The sequence below is a fragment of the Accipiter gentilis genome, chromosome 16 (assembly GCF_929443795.1).
Source record: "Accipiter gentilis chromosome 16, bAccGen1.1, whole genome shotgun sequence".
In the NCBI taxonomy this organism is placed as follows: Eukaryota; Metazoa; Chordata; class Aves; order Accipitriformes; family Accipitridae; genus Astur; species Astur gentilis.
The window spans coordinates 15,609,171-15,625,552 of NC_064895.1; the positions used below are offsets into that span (position 1 = coordinate 15,609,171).

The window sequence follows — 16,382 nt, forward strand, 5'->3', positions numbered from 1 at the left end:
TCCGTACAGCCAAAACTGGAGAGAGATGGTTTGGATGGGTGGATTGTAAAGGGGGTGGGAAATTGACTGGCCCACTGGACTCAAAATGTGATGAGTGGCACAAATCTGACTGACAGCTGGGTATGCATGGCAATACTCAGAGACTGATAGTGAGGCAAATGTTATTTAAGATTGCCATTAATAACCTGGTCAAAAGGACAGAATGCAACATCAGCAAGTTGATGGATACCAAATTGGGGGAGACATCAATATGCAGGAAGGTAGCACTGCCATTCAGAAAGACCTTGACAGCCTGGAGAAATGGAACCTCCAGGAAGGAACCTCAGGAACAGAAACCTCATATAGTTCAACAAAGGTAAATGCAAGATCTTGCACCTGAGATGGAATAATTTTTTGCAGCTGTACAAGCTTGGGGCCAGCTGTATAGACAGCAACTTTGAGAAGAGTGACCTGATGATCCTGGTAGACAACAACTTGAACTTGAGTCACCAGTTCTCCACTGGGTTAATGGCTTACTAAAAATGATTATTCTTCTATGCATGACACCTGTAAGACTACATCTGGAGTATTCTGTCAAGTTTTTGGCTTCGCTGTACAAGAAAGACATTGACATACAAAAGTGAGCCTAGTGGGTAGCCACCAAGATGTCAATAGGCCTGAAGCACATGATGTACATAGAAAATTGAAGACAGTTGGGTTTGTTTGGTCTGGAGAAGTCTAGCAGGAGCATCTGATTTCTGTCTTCAAGTTCCTAATGGGAACTTATAGACACAAACTATTATAGGTACACACCATAAGAACAAGCGACAACAGACACAAGTTGCAACATGGGAAATTACAATTAAATAGTATGAAAAATATTTCCAGAATGGAAGGAGTCATCAAACCATGGAGCAGGTTTCCCAGAGACACTGTGGAAACTCCACTCTTAATGATTTTCAAAACCTGACAGGACAAGGAACAAACTCGAACAACCTGATCTGATGTTGAAAATCTGAGTGCAAGGTTTGGCCAGATGACATAACAGAAGTCCTTTTCAGCAGAAATTACATCTCATCTTCCTTCACTCTCACAAAGGAGACCTTCTTTTAAAATGTGGATATTCACTAAAGAGCAACGTCACTAAATTTGCTAAGTTAATTTCACATAATCTACAGTGATGTCCATCACAGGACAAAAAATGTCTCTCATAAGACTCTTTTTTACTATTTATTATTTTTGCAAGCATTCAACCAATAATAAGAAGAGCAACAATAATAATTTTAATAATCTGGCTTTGCTTGCACCTCTGCCTTTTGTGAAATCTGTACAGAATTATCATAATCATGAATTTGCAGATACTTCTTTGTGGTCCCCTTTGCTGTACATAACAAATGATAAAGCATAATATGCTCAGAACAAATTCATAGATTGTTTTGCATGTGTTTAATCCTGCCATTGTTCCTAGAAGCTAATTACAGTGACAGAAACAGTTTGTCACAAGGGAGTACATTCTGGCCTTGAATATATGTTAGATTTAAGTTGTTTGTTTTTTTTTAATAGAGAGATCAATGAGCAGGAGACAGGAGGATATGTATACACGCCGTCAAACAACTAGGATGAGATTGTCCAAGTATGCAGCATATAACACCTACCATCACTGTGAACAATGTCATCAGTATATGGGTTTCAATCCCAGGTACCAGGTAAAGATTTCCAGATATTACTCTGCAGATCAGAATAAGAAGCAGACACAACCCAACACAGTTTTGTATGCATTCACGGTATATGAATTGGCTTAGAAGTTGTATGTATGTATTAAAACCATCTGATTTACAGATTTTGTTATTTCTTGAAGTTTGCCTGCCTTGACCAGACTGCAGGTTTGGGGACATCAGAGGATTGATCCTTGCCTCATTTACAGTAGCTTATTTGGTGCTGCAATCTGCATTCTACATGTATACATCCAGTTAAAACTACTTTCCTGGTAAACTTTTCCCACTGGGACTTGCTTACCTTTTCACCTGAGTAACTGCAAAAGGTGTTACTTCTGATACAGGAGTAGTCCAGCATAGAGTAGTCTACATGTGGCGTACAGACTGTTTTCCTCAGAGTAACCCTCCAATTTCCTGCCTATTAGAATGTGAGGAAGAAGATGTTAGCAGTGCAAATACTGGTTTTTATATGTCAGTATTTCTGAAAGCCAAGATTGGCCTGTAAGTATTGGTACCGTCTGCAAGACAAAACTGAAACAATAGTTTCAAAAGAGGGAACAGTTTAATTTATTTTTTTTTTTTTAGTGTATGCTGTAGGCTAGAGGGCATTGCCTAACACCTAGTGAATCTAATGCAATACAGTAACTGTCATCTGTTTGGTAATGTTATAAATGTGTATTAACTACACTGAGACTTTGTAGTTTGACTCTAACCGCTGGAATTATCCTATTTTTTCACAGCTTTATGAGTCCACTCTGCATGCATTTGCCTTTTCCTATTCTATGCTGGGAGAAGAGATCCAGCTGCATTTTATCATTCCAAAGTCAAAGGAGCATCACTTTGTCTTTAGCCAACCAGGAAGACAATTGGAAAGCATGAGGCTACCGCTAGTCACAGATAAGGTAGATGGATAATTATATTTGTGGCCATATATGGGAAAGAGACACCACCAGTGTTAAAATTTGTTGAATTAGGATTCTTTACACTTCTGGTCCAGCTGTCAAGAGATAATGAAGATGTCCTGATACTACACTTATATCTTCTCTCAGAAAGGGAGACATGAAGCAAAACTGTCAAGCCACCAATAAGCTGTTTCTTTTGCTCATTATCTAGGTTGATCCTTTGGCATAAACACTCCTATCTGGGGAAAAAGGTCTTTGGTTATAGGTTTAAGATGTTAAAGTGAGAATGGTTTCAGCAATGAGCTCAAAGACATGGTTTTGTTTATCATACAGCACTAAGAGGAAGCAATTTTTTACTGTAAAGGAAGGCAGTGGATTATCCTGTCATATTCTGCATAAATGTTCAGTTGCTGTCATATAAAAATAAGACTTTCAAAGAATCTTTGTCATGGCTTCAAGACTGTCCAAAGAATCGCATCATGCTTGTAGAAAACACTTTATAAGGTCATCCATCTGACAGGCTATGCAAACTCTGATGTTGGGCTTTACAGAGACTCCTGATATCCATGTCTAAGATGATGCCGTGCCTTGCTTGGGCCACACTGTTTGGAGTATTGAAGCAATTTGTGGAACAGTAGTAAGCAGTAGCACTTCTATCTTGAAGAAAATAAGCTGCTTCCAATAACCAATAATCAATCAATACCACCCTCCAGTTCGGGCTTTTATGTCCAGTTCAAGTTTGAAATGGGGTAACCCAGGCAGCAAGGCAGCAGCAACTGCACAATGTGAGGATGAAACCTCCTGCTCTTCCTCACCCAGTAAACTTGTGCTTGGCTATGCAGTCAGAACTATGCACTGGGTCCTTGTGGATTCTTTTCCTGCTTCTGCCACTGACCTGCTTTGAGGCTTTGCCAAAACCATTCATTCTTCCTTTACTTCTTTTTTTGTTCACTTGCTCCAAAATGGTGCCTGCAATCTTGCTGCAAGCTTGAAAAGTGCTGTGGGATATAAACCTAGATTGTTCAACCATTATAAAATATTTTTCTTGATCCACTTTAAATTCCCTTTCGTGAACTCCAGTGGCATCAAATCCACCATTTTGTGCTTTGGCAGTTTTAAATCTGGAGTGCTTAACTGTGAGGGCTTTGGAGAGTGTATGTAAAGAGGCACATTGAGGGTCCTTAATGACCTTAGTTGGAACCAGGCTAAAATCAGTTGCGCAGACTGGTACAGTCCTGGATGTGTGTAGAAACAGGGCTTTCAGAAGCTGTACTATGAAACTTGGAAGCACCTAGTGAGTTTCAATGCAGTCAAGACTGAGTGATAGCCAGTTAGAAGGGTTGTACTGCAGTTTTGGAGTAAGGTGTTTCTTACCATCTTATGTCATACAGACCTAAATCCTATTCCAGAGGTAGCCTCAAGGTCCCTGTGCTCTTGGCAGGTCAAGGTTAGCAGTCCTATCCACTCCACCACACTCTCACCAGTCAAATAAGCTAAGTGATAGAGTTTTCTTTTCCCCAACTCTTAAAAAAGTTGCTTATTTTCCTATTAAGCTGATTTAAAATGTGGCAGTTTGACCAGTGTCAGTGAATCTGATTTATTCTCCTGAAGGATCTTGTTCTCTTTGTTTAAACATCCTCCAGCTTAATACAGAAACTCACACTTCTTTTTATTTACAGAGTGAAGATTACATAAAAAGCCCCACTTTTACTCCCACCACTGGTCGTCATGAACATGGACTTTTCAATTTATATCATGCAATGGATGGAGCCAGTCATTTGCATGTTTTAGTTGTCAAGGAATATGAAATGGCCATATATAAGAAGTATTGGCCCAACCACATCATGCTTGTTCTTCCAAGCATTTTCAACAGTGCAGGAGTAGGTAAGTGTAACAAAAAGTTTTAACAAATGCAGACACAGGACTTGGGCCCTTGAGGTATTGTTATTCAACAGTGAAATGTAGACACACACCTTGTAGCTAGCATATCTGATCTGGTGATCTGGATTTTCTTTGAAGCCAATCTGTCACAGTCGAAGATGCAATTCACTTAATCCAGGTCATCTAAAACAATCTGGATAAATTGCACCCTAGAAATACTAACTCTCCTCTATTAATTTTAAAGGGAGCTGAGGGTGTTAACTCAGATGGAGTTACCTACTCTGTTTCCTCATAGAAATAAGTTATGTACTATTAGCATAGGCAGTGATGCACTGATTAGTACATGTCTTAGTTAGGTTCTGCTAATACAGTATCTGTGAAATATTCAGCACCTTGCTTTTACTGCTGGAACAACTTATAGACAGCAGTAGTGACAAACATTCAAAGTAGGTCATCAGGGGAAATTGTTCCCATGCTATCCAGCTGGTCAATCAACATCTCTAGATGTTTGCACTAAGAGATGCTAGTGGAGCCAAATATCTGTCAGGTTAAAAGTCGCTAAACCCTTAAGACACTAGAAAATCAGGATTCATTTATGTGCTTCCCAGTGGGGTCCGATAAGTTACTTGCTTGGCAAGTGACAAAATAAGTTGGCTCTGGGGAGTGTTAGGGTGTTAAAATCTTCAGAGTGACTCATACCCTGGTCTGCAGAAATATTCATTTCAAAAGGCTTCCAAGTTAAAAGCAACTTTGATGATTTTTGTCTTTGGTTTCAGGTGCTGCACACTTCCTCATAAAAGAGTTGTCTTACCATAACTTGGAGCTTGAACGAAATCGGCAGGAGGAGCTGGGGATAAAACCCCAGGATATTTGGCCTTTCATTGTCATTTCAGATGACTCCTGTGTTATGTGGAATTCAGTAGAATTTGATTGTTCAGGAGACAGGACAAGGTAAACAGAGTAACATATGCTTTTTCAGCTGATCCCTTTTAACCTTTCACTGTATATCAGTTTTGAAATTATGTTTGATATACTACAACTTTTTCCCTGTACAAGCAGAGAATAATATTTGCCTAATGAGAGAAGTATTTTCCCTAGATACCTGCCTTTGCATAGCACATAGTTTAGTGCTAGTTTTTCCTTCCTGTCCCCTGAGGATTTAAGTGCCCTGCAGCCTTTGCTGTAGAGCTTAACTCCGGTTCAAACTAGAGTTACTTGGACTGCAGATTTCACACAATCCCTGATATACTGGACAAGCATGGGCATTCACATGTACATTTTTAACAGGATTTTTCTAAGGAAGCTAAAAGACATTTCTGTGCAAATTGTGCAGCTGATTTCCTTCGGCTCTTTTATCAGTCCCAGTCTGTATGGCTCCTTTATTAGCTCCCCAAATCCCAAAACAAGTATTTTTGTTTTCCCTACTTTAGAACATTGTTTGTACTAGATATTTTTATCTATTCCCAGAACAGTGCTATGCAGGATTTACAGCAAGCCTTCAAAGAGAACTAAACTCAGTAAAAACTGAGATTTATGGACTCTAGGGGTGGGCCAGGAGGATCTTATACTTTGCACTTAAGCCATGTCGCAAAGTCAGCAACCCTCCCAAAGTAATTTGGAACATTATCCAGGTAACTTTAAAAGTTTACATATCTGAGTGAATATTTTGAAAGATCCACACTAAGCTTCAGATCGGTCATACCAGTCCCCACCACATAAGCACTAGTTAATTTTAAGTTTTGATTAGAGTGAGAGACAAAAAGTTGCAGTAAAGTAAGACAACACTGAAGTTATCTACCTGATACTCATAACTACTTTCAACTGTTAAGAATTGCTCTTCAGCTGAATGAGATTCTGAATATTCTCTACACATTTTCGTAATTATTGTAGTGACTATATGTGGACTGAAAGGAATGTTTCCTTGAAGCAAATTCTGCAACATATCGAAGCAACTCCCAATGTCACTCACTATGCCTTAATTGGGATGAGGAAATGGTCCAGTAAAACAAACAGTGCTGAGATCAAGGAGCCATTCTCCTGCTGCCATGTGCATGATTTTATTATGCTGAACGTCGATCTGACACAGAATGTACAGTACAATCAGAACAGGTAAGTGAATCAGTAGCATCTTTCAATAGAGATAATGAACCAAATACAGAATGTTTTACAAAGCTTTTTGGGTGGAGGTTGTTAATGGGATGCAGACAGATTTTGTTTTCATACTGTTGGTTCACATTCTTCCCAAGTTGCCAGCAGTTGGCAAAAGACATTATTTTCCATAGTTCCAAATAAAACAGTCATATTTAAATTACAGGGCAGACACACTCAGCAGTGTGCCCTGCAGTATTGGTCTCCCAGCTGTCTATTACAAGTGACCTTTGGGCCCCCACCTCAGAATATGCATAATGTCCATAGGGCTGGCAGGTATGACATGAAATCTACATGTGATTTTCTGTAAGCTAGGTGGGATACCCCAGGTAATCTAAAATGGCTTTACACACCTAGACTTAGATAACTGAACATCAGTCACTGTACTTCTCAGAAGAACTCTCCTATCTCAGGAAGATGTCTTCTGCAGTCCAAGTTTACTTATAACTGCAGGGAAGCACTTCTGCTTTCATTATTCTGTGGATAAATAAATGACTTAAATTTCTATCGTCACCAGCCTGACACTTTAAAAGAGCATTTTAAACTTGTTCCTCTGCAACTCGTCATACAGAACTATGCTCCCAGGCTGTCTAACTGTATATTACCTTATGAAGCATTATGAAGGGCTATTGGAGAGAATGACAATAAAGCAAAATGATATGAGTACAGGCAGAAATGTTAAAATGTCAAGAATGCCAGATCACACTACCCATTTTCTGCCTGTGTCTTTAAATCATGCGTGGCTCACCATAATTCTCTGTGTGTGTGCTGTTGAGCCTGAAGTATTGTATAGTATTCAAAGCCTGGGCTGGCAAGGAAAAAGGTACATTTTTAAAACACAGAGACACTGACAGTCAGACATACCAAATATCCATGTAAATATTACTAAGATCAAAGACAAGATTTTAAAAACCTATAATTAAATGCTGTGTTTCTCACTGATGTCAACTGTTCCAGTAATCGCTGAGCTCTCAAATCCAAGCCCTGGATGTTAATCCAGTGGTTCTGCACATCATCTTGTTTACTGTATAATATATATACTCAAAATGGAGAACTGAGTCTGAATTTTCTAAAGGCCAGAGTATTTGAATTCAGTCAGCTTTAGAAGTTTACCTTTTATACTGTTCCATCTTATTTTTAAAACAGGTCAAATTTAGCTCAGGTATGTTTGGCCTCTTTCTGCTTAATTTATTCCTATCTATGTCTGAGCAGTTCTGTTGTATTAAGAAAAGACTCCTTGTCTTCAAATAGTTTTTGTCTCTAATGTAAAATGACATTATTTCTGTAGAGGAACATTGAAAAATTTACTGGATATTCATAATGTAAGGGGAAAATGAGTAGTAAGAGACCTATGCATTTGACAAATCAAATGTAGGGCCTCATCCATTTCCTTGGAAGTCAAAGGAATTAATTTCCTTGACCTTATTTGGGGTAGTAATGTATGTAGCTATTTTCTATGACTGCATTGTTGTAAAAAGCAAACAAAATATTTTAACTCCTAGGTCTTTTCCTGTCAATTTACTACCTTTCTCCTTCCACTTTCCTCTGTGTTTCTGGTCCTTTCCCTCCCTAAGTGGTTCCCTCCCTCATTCTTATCTTGAACTTATTCTAGCCTAGTTTATTACAAAACTGAAGCCTCTTTCCCTCACTGATAGGCACTGGTGGAGGGTCAGTATGTTTGACACTTGTCCTTTCTACAGCGCTGATCAAAGACCCTGCGTGCTTGTATTTGTTAGTGTGTGATGAGAAACATCCCTCTGAACTGCTATGATTTTATTCTTTCCAGATTTACATGTGATGATGTTGACTTCAACTTGCGTGTCCACAGTGCTGGCCTTCTCATCTGTCGGTTCAATCACTTCAGTGTCATGAAAAAGCAAATTGCAGTAGGAGGGCAGCGATCCTTCCGCATTAAGTCTAAGGTGGGAACTGAGACCTCTGTTTCATTGTTAAAATTCCATTTTTCTTTTTTGTACCCTGTAACCAGGAGAGCTGAGGTATTTTGGTGCATTACCGAATGCCAGTAATGGGTTATGTGTGCCATGTGGGGTTTTTTAAATTTCTTTCTGAAATCCACAATATTCTTGGCATAAATGCACCTTTCCTCAATCATTTTCCTTTAAAACTTTTAAAAATAGCTAAAGTGTCTCTACAATCCAAATGACCAGTCACTATGAGTTTTTTATCTATAGCTATTGAATTGCTCATCTTCATATGACTTCATATGTAGGAGTACTTTGGGTTCAAAGAAGAAACCTCAAAGACTCTATAAATACAAATATAATTCTGTGAAACTGAAACTTTTTTGGTAACAGCTATTTTTGGCTGAATGACTTTGCTTCTTATATAAATCTTAGATTTGTAGGATAGAGATATGTTTTATACAAACCAAAATTCAGATAAGTACAACTTGATCAGGATTGATCTGTACCAGAAATATTTTTTCCTCATAGGTATCTGACACTCCAGTTTCACTCTCCCCTGCTCAGTACATTTGTGCTCCTGACAGCAAGCATACCTTCTTGGCAGCACCTGCTCAGTTGCTCCTTGAAAAATATCTCCAGTATCACAGCCATCGCTTCTTCCCTCTCTCACTGAAGAATTATAGCCATCCAGTACTATCTGTGGACTGTTACCTTAACTTAGGACCACAGGTACCGCACAAAATAATCTTCAAGCACCTCTAGAAATGTATAGGCTATGTTTTGGATGAGTTTGTTGATGCATTCCTTAATAATAGTTACACAGCCTTTGAAGAATCAGGTATTAGATCCCTGTAATGTTAAAAATCAAATTTTTAGTCCCATAGAAATATTATTAGATGCTTCAAGTAAAGTACATGGAGAATAGTACCTGAATTGTCCTAAATGCTAATACAGTCTGTGAACTATATTAGATTCTGAATTAACACAGAGCACATTTTTCTTTGAGAAGTGTTTTCTCGGTCTGCTATAATTTGGCCCTTCCTACAGCACATTTCTTTCACAAGAGTTCTTTACCAATATTAGCTAACCCTTAGAAAACATTTCAAAATACAAATGTTTTCAGTTCACTTTTGACTGATAAGCTGAGGCAGTGAAACAAATACCAAGAAAACAGTCAGAATGGGAGAAGCTGGCATTAGATCTCAGGAGCTGTTGGTGCTCTCTGATGAGTTTGGATCTAAAGCCAAGGTCATACTTAAACTCAAATGTAGGTCAGGTAGAAGTGTGATACTAAGGTAGTGTTGTTCAGGAGAGAGAAACTTTTTTTACCTTTTCACCTGACTTGAATACTAAATGAAATTCAGTCTTGCTGGATTTACTAAACTTCTTTACCAAAACAGCTGTGTAATGACCTTGCCATATATGCTGCTCTCAGAACATTTTTGAACTATATCTTTTAATTTCCTTTCTGGCTGAGATCTTACAGGTCTATGTTCCCACCATATTTGGAGAAACAAACTCTGTGGAAGGGGATTGTATGGTTACTGTCATCATCCATTGCATCCTTTCAGCTCTAACCATGCAGTGCAGGAAATGAGTTCAGTTTGGGTCTGGAATTGTTACCTGAGCTGGAATATGATACAATAAGATTGAAGAAATATAGATAAATATAGGCAGCCTGGGCCAAAGTCTCAGTTGCTGTGGGTCAACCTTCCTCCACTGAATCATGCTGATTTATGCCGTGCTGATTTAGGGTCTGCCCTAGTTAAGTAGTACCATGGCACTTTGGAAACACTTGTGTGGAAGATTCCTTGATTTAAATTTATAAATTCTGAAAGATTGCAATAAATATTCCTGGTTCCTAGTGGATTTGGGGAGCAGCCATAAAAACAAACTAAATAAGAGGAAACCTTGTGCATTTACGTATATGCACAACTCAACTGACTTGAGTAATCCTATCGTAATGTAAATGAAATTAGGCATTTCTAAAGGGTTCTTTTCATGTCTGACTGCACAGTTACTATATTTACTCGTGTGTAACTAAACTGTGCCACGCAGGTGACATTATGGTTGTGGGGAGCTATTGTTACTGCAGCTTTCAAACCCTATCATACCTAAACCTCATGATAATAATAGTAGCGAATAGTAATGACTAATACATAGTTATGAATAGTGCTTTTATGTAGATTTTTAATAAGTAGAGTGATGTTTAAGAAGGAACTTTAAAGAACACAATATTTGGGGTTGGAAAGCAATTCTGAATTTGAATCAGGTGCAAATACTGAAAGCTTGATATCAAGCCTTAGCTTTATATAAAAGCTTGAAAAATGTTAATTTTTTTTCCCCTTCTCCCAATCAGATTGCAGTTTGCTATGTGAGTTCTCGGCCTCACTCTCTGAATATCAGTTCCTCTGGTTTGACATTCAGTGGTCTCCTGCTATACCTCTGTGACTCCTTTGTTGTAGCTAGCTTTTTGAAGAAGTTTCATTTTCTTAAAGGTGAGCTGCAATAATTTTATTACAGAGAATTATATGACCTGACTCTGGGAACCTGGGGAAAAATTTATTTTATATGAAAATATACATACATATATATGTATATACATGTATTCATATTTGTCTTTATATGTCCCACCCATCTTTGATGCTTGATCATGCTGGCTCTGTACTGTAGTAAACTGGTATATAACAGTGCTATAAGTTCTGTATGCCTAGTGTATATGCATAACTCTTTACTTCATGTTTGAAAACTGAGTATTTAAGATTTATATATGAAGCATTTACCTGTTCTTGCAGGTTTTCTAATTTTCTTTAGAAAATGGGTGATGGACAAGCCTTCATCAAAATCTATTTACCATCTTTGGAAGTAGAAGCTGGATCATTTAAAATTTATTCCTAATAACCAGTTTCTTCTCCATGTAGTCCTTATGATGGTGGATAGCAGTGGAGACAAATAACTTCCATTTGTATTGCAGGTAGTCACATTGCAAACTTCTTTTGGATTGTTCTGCTACTATCTTAGGCATTTAGCGCTCTGGGGATTTGTTTCAGTCACAGCTATAACTGTCACTGGAGGAAGAACACCAGGGCAAATGCCTTCTTGAAACAGGCAGAGTTGTTATGAACTGCTGTGTTCTTTGTTGCAGTTAATACAGTTTCATATAGGTATGCGTAGCTAAGTGCAAATTGGGGTGTACAGTGCTTTTACCTGCACATGCCACTGAAGCCACAGGAATGCCAGTGCCTATGCTCATTCTGGAGCATTGTCCACATTTTAATCAGCCTGTAGTTTCTCTAACAAGGTTACCAGAGTAACTGCAAATGAAAGCAGTCCTTTTGTACTGCATTTTTTTAGTGACCAGAGGCTATCAATCAGTTTCATTTTACATAAACAAGATGATTTTTATAGCGTGTAACAAAGTGTATTTGATTTGGGATTTCTCCATCTCCCTTGGCAGTTTACTTGATTTTCTAACCCACCACATGAGCATTAAACATGACATGGCTGTCTGTCTTGTTTCTTTTTATTATGATCTCAGCTTTTTTTTGTCTTGGGCATTTCCACTTACCTCACCATCTCTCATTCAGATTATTGAATGACAGTGAGATAATTATTTGCTCTTAATTGAGCACTCTTCTCAGAAGCCAGGAAATCATGCATGCAAGTTAAAATGGTATCAGCATGCCAGTCAAGGCAGTTGATATTGTTTACCAAAATATGATTTTTCTTACTTTGGCATTCTGGATTTGCCTGTGCCCATAGCCATACAGACCAGATTCTTCTTTGCTGGCACATTAGTTTACCAATCCGAAAAGCGCTAAAGTTTGTGATTAGTTTTAAGGACATGTTTAGACCATTTCTGGTCAGCAAAGCAAGAGCTTAGTCAGCCTTCATGGTGATTGACTTGTGGTGTAAGTGTTTTGCTGAGTGAGAGTTTCACTCAACAAGGTAATTATCAGCAGGGCTAGAACAGTAATGGATGTAGGGCTTCATCTTGTTTTCTGCCAGGACTCATCACCACCTCCTTAGACCCGACAGTGTTGCCCTTCCTTACCCTAAAGTGTAGGGAATGTATTGTTAGTCCTGTTTACTAGATGAATACTAGATACCTCAGGTTACAGAAGAAGATCCTGATAAACAGAGAGCTGAACATAGCTCTCCTCAGTCCTACATGAGTGTCTTTATTTTCTCCCAAGCCCACTTGTAACTCCTGTTTTGAAAGTGGTGGAGTTCTACATGCTAAGGGGTGGTGGGAGCTGGATGACCTGAGGACAAAGGGGATACTCACGTGGGTTTCTTTTTAACCGTCTGCTTAGGTGCCACCCTGTGTGTGATTTGTCAAGATCGCAATTCTCTTCGCCAGACTGTTGTCCGGCTAGAGCTGGAAGATGAGTGGCAGTTCCGACTGCGGGATGAATTCCAGACTGCCAATGCAAAAGAGGACAGACCACTTTTCTTCCTGACTGGACGACATATTTAATTGAAAAAGGACACATATCCTGAATGATACAAAACACTACTTGCTGCAATCTCACAAAATTACTTTTGAGAGGCTCTGCTTTTTGAACAGAAAGAGGACTGTTTTCCATTGTTTATTAGAATATCTAATGAGACAATTTACACTCATATTTCCAAACATTGAAGTGACTTTTCTAATTTAATTGTCTGATGGAAATCATTCCTAATTCCTGAGAGAGACACTGCAACTTGCTACTCCGCATTGCAGAAATTATTTTGGATCAGAAGGAAGGTCAATGAGTGCACTTCTGTGACAAAAAAGACCACATGCAAGTTCATAAGCAAGAGTTTTAGAAAACTTTTTGTACATTCCAGAAATAGGAAATGTAAATTTAGGAGCAGATTTTGTTTTACAAGTCTTATTTATCTAACAGTTGGCACAAGGCAACAGGAATTGTTAAAGCTTTGTGGTATGCTGCTACTGATTGATCCAGGTAGGCTTTTTATATGAAGATTTGTAAAGTATATTTCTGTAGTGGTGGGAACTCAGTTGGAGCCTTAATTTTTGGAACAGGTGCCACACTGGATAGGTTTACCATACAGGACTCTTCGGATAGAGGCATAATTATGTGTCTGGTTTTATTAGCATAAGGAAGAGAGTCAAGAAAGTAGATTTTAAAATGAGATCTGAACATTTAAACCTGAAACTGAAATTACCTTAAGTAACTGAAGAGATCAAATGGTGAGACTGACCTGCAAGTGACTTATTACATCTAGAACAGTGGTGTTTTCTGGATTCTCATTAAACTGTTGCACTGGCTGCAGACTTCAAGCTGGACCCAGTGCACTCAAGATAGCAGATGAGATGGTTCTGAAACCCTCCCAGTACACTTTCTGGGGATATTTTCTTGCCAAGGTGCTTCAAAAGAATGATAAAATGGAGACTACATCTCTGAGGAATTCAGGTGGAAATCTAAAAACATGTTCTAGAATGGCACCAGGCATCACGGTATTTTGTACGCTCTAAATGTGAAGTCAGTGATCACAGTCTTTGTCTAGGTTTTTGGAAATACTCTCTGAGTTGCAAACTTCCTGTTTGTCTTTATAGAATCAGTGTTAACTTCACTCAGTCCGGGTGCAGGAAGGATGAGCATAGACATTGTCAGAAGACATCTAATACTTGGGCAGTCCTTTCTTGCTGGATACACCAATGGGAGGATCATTGATTTTATACTGATGAAATGCTATTAGGTGGCTGAGTCCATTACGGTACTGGTCTTGACATGCAGACATCAGTATGACTATGCCAAAGAGATAATTTAGGTTAATTTACAGGGAAAAGATAAGTTCTGTAAGTTTGAGAGACTTAGACTGCTATTTACAAGGTAACTGCTAGAAATCAGTGGGTTTCTTTATTTCATTGTCCTTGTTTCAGAGTGAGAATTCACTTTTAAGTTTTGGGAAGGAAAGTGAGCATGGTCCTATGTAAATAGTATTACCTGTTCAGTTTTCACCAGTTAATTAGTTAATTTAAACTTTTTTAAAGAAGTGTGACATTCATGTCTAATCCATCCTTTATAAATAAAGTTCATGCTGCATGGACATCTGTCTTGGTGATGTACATGAGTGTCAAGTATGCTTGGGGGGTGGGGGGGGGGGGGTGGGGAGAAAAGGGTTGGCTGAAAGGAGTTAATATAATTAAGGAATGCCCTGAACTGATCAAGAGAAAATACAGTACTGCTTAATGGCCTAAAGCATAACACAGCCTCAAAGGTATAAGAGTTTTTACAGGAACTCAGAACTAAAGACGGCAGGTTGAAATCTCCTTTCATGTAACCAAATACTTATACCAAGTGTCTGTTAACTTTTTCCTGTGGTTTAGATCTGAGATTTGCTTTGCAAGTCTTCAAACATCCATTTTCTCCAAGAAACTGAAAAAAGGCCTAAAGCGTATAATAATAAATAAATAAAAAATAAATCACATCCTTTCTTAACATTCTGTTTTGCCGCAGTTTTCAAAACTTTGACAAAATGCAGCTGCTAGTGGGCTGAAACCATCATACTCCTGAGTGTTGCTTCTGCATTAACCTTTTGCTCCATGAGTTACCTACCTACTGTATCCTGTCTAGAGGGTAGGAGTCTCAGGACCTGGCCTCACCTGACGTATGTCTATCGTGTGACCAAACGCAGTCATTCTCCATCATGGAGTATATACATAAGCAATCGTATATGGTGGAACCTGCTTGCACGGTCCATTGTCTGATGGAATGTATCCTGTTATAAGACCAGATATGCACTTACTGTGTGACCAAAATGCAGTTACTTCCCATCATACAACCAGCTGTGCACCCAACATGGTAGAAAAATACAGCATTTTTTTCACAGGATGCCAGAAAAGTAATGGTAGGTGAGTCAGGGAGAGCACTCTCCAGAGCTCCATCCAAAAATTTCTTCATCCCTGACCTAGTTTACAAGCCAAGCTCCTTTAGAGTGTAAGCTTTCAGGGAGAGGGACAACTTAGGGTTCTTGTCCAGCTGGGACTCTGAGGTGATACGGTAATACAGATAAATAATAATGATAAATAAAAGCAAATCTGTTTGGGTGAGACTGGCATCCTGTTCTGCAACTTCCTTGTGCTGCAGTTGTTTACCAGAGTGCATCTGTAGGGCTGGGAACCCAAGTCCCAGCTCCACCCTTCTCTTGTCTTGCCTTCTGTGGGAGGGAATTACTGACTTTCAGTCCCAGTGACCTTTGCGAGAAAACCTGGCCCATGCCTATTACGTACACAAGTCTTTTAAGTATTTCCTTTCTGACTTTGGACATGGCGAGAAGATAGACCTCTCCATCACGCAGATTGACTTGACAATGTAGTAGCAAACAAAATAAAAGGCACTGCCTGCATGCTTTTACAGACTTTTTACAGCCTCTACCTTCTTCTCTAGTGCCTTCCATGCTTGCTGGTTTAGTCATCCACTATTATCACCGGCAGATCGTATTGTTAGTGTGTTCTGTACTGTGTGTCAGACAGTGAAGTATTTTATGATTCAGCTTCTGCAAAAGACAGTCTCCAAATATAGAGGCAGTTACTGGGAAGGTGACATTATTTTCCTTCTTACCATTCTCTCTCCACTATCAAAGGACTCTTCACAAGCACTTAAGCACTGGTGTTTGGTATATAATCATCTGGGCATTACAGATGATTTGAACACTACAAGATGTAAGGGATTTCATCCTTCCCTAGCAAGTGCCTCCCATTGTGGTGATAGGGAATGTACAGATCTCGGCTCCCACTCTGTGTCTAAAAAACAGCTGTTAAATATTGCTGGAGAGGGGGCTGCTTTTCAAAGGCTGTACCTGTGACACTCTGTGGTGAA

The 16,382-nt window shown here is 38.9% G+C and overlaps 1 protein-coding gene across 5 annotated transcripts in view; it reads left to right on the forward strand.

The window, feature by feature from the left end:
• The window catches only part of GREB1 (growth regulating estrogen receptor binding 1), a 114,667-nt gene extending 100,068 nt beyond the window's left edge, over positions 1-14,599 (forward strand). For all 5 annotated transcript variants that reach the window (XM_049819127.1, XM_049819126.1, XM_049819125.1 and 2 more), the window contains 9 exons: positions 1,543-1,685; positions 2,435-2,596; positions 4,276-4,480; positions 5,254-5,428; positions 6,368-6,586; positions 8,412-8,547; positions 9,079-9,279; positions 10,910-11,048; positions 12,867-14,599. In XM_049819127.1, coding sequence (XP_049675084.1) covers positions 1,543-1,685; positions 2,435-2,596; positions 4,276-4,480; positions 5,254-5,428; positions 6,368-6,586; positions 8,412-8,547; positions 9,079-9,279; positions 10,910-11,048; positions 12,867-13,030 — 1,544 coding nt within the window. In that variant the 3' untranslated portion in view covers positions 13,031-14,599. The remainder of the gene's footprint in view (positions 1-1,542; positions 1,686-2,434; positions 2,597-4,275; positions 4,481-5,253; positions 5,429-6,367; positions 6,587-8,411; positions 8,548-9,078; positions 9,280-10,909; positions 11,049-12,866) is intronic.
• Positions 14,600-16,382: the final 1,783 nt, after the last annotated feature.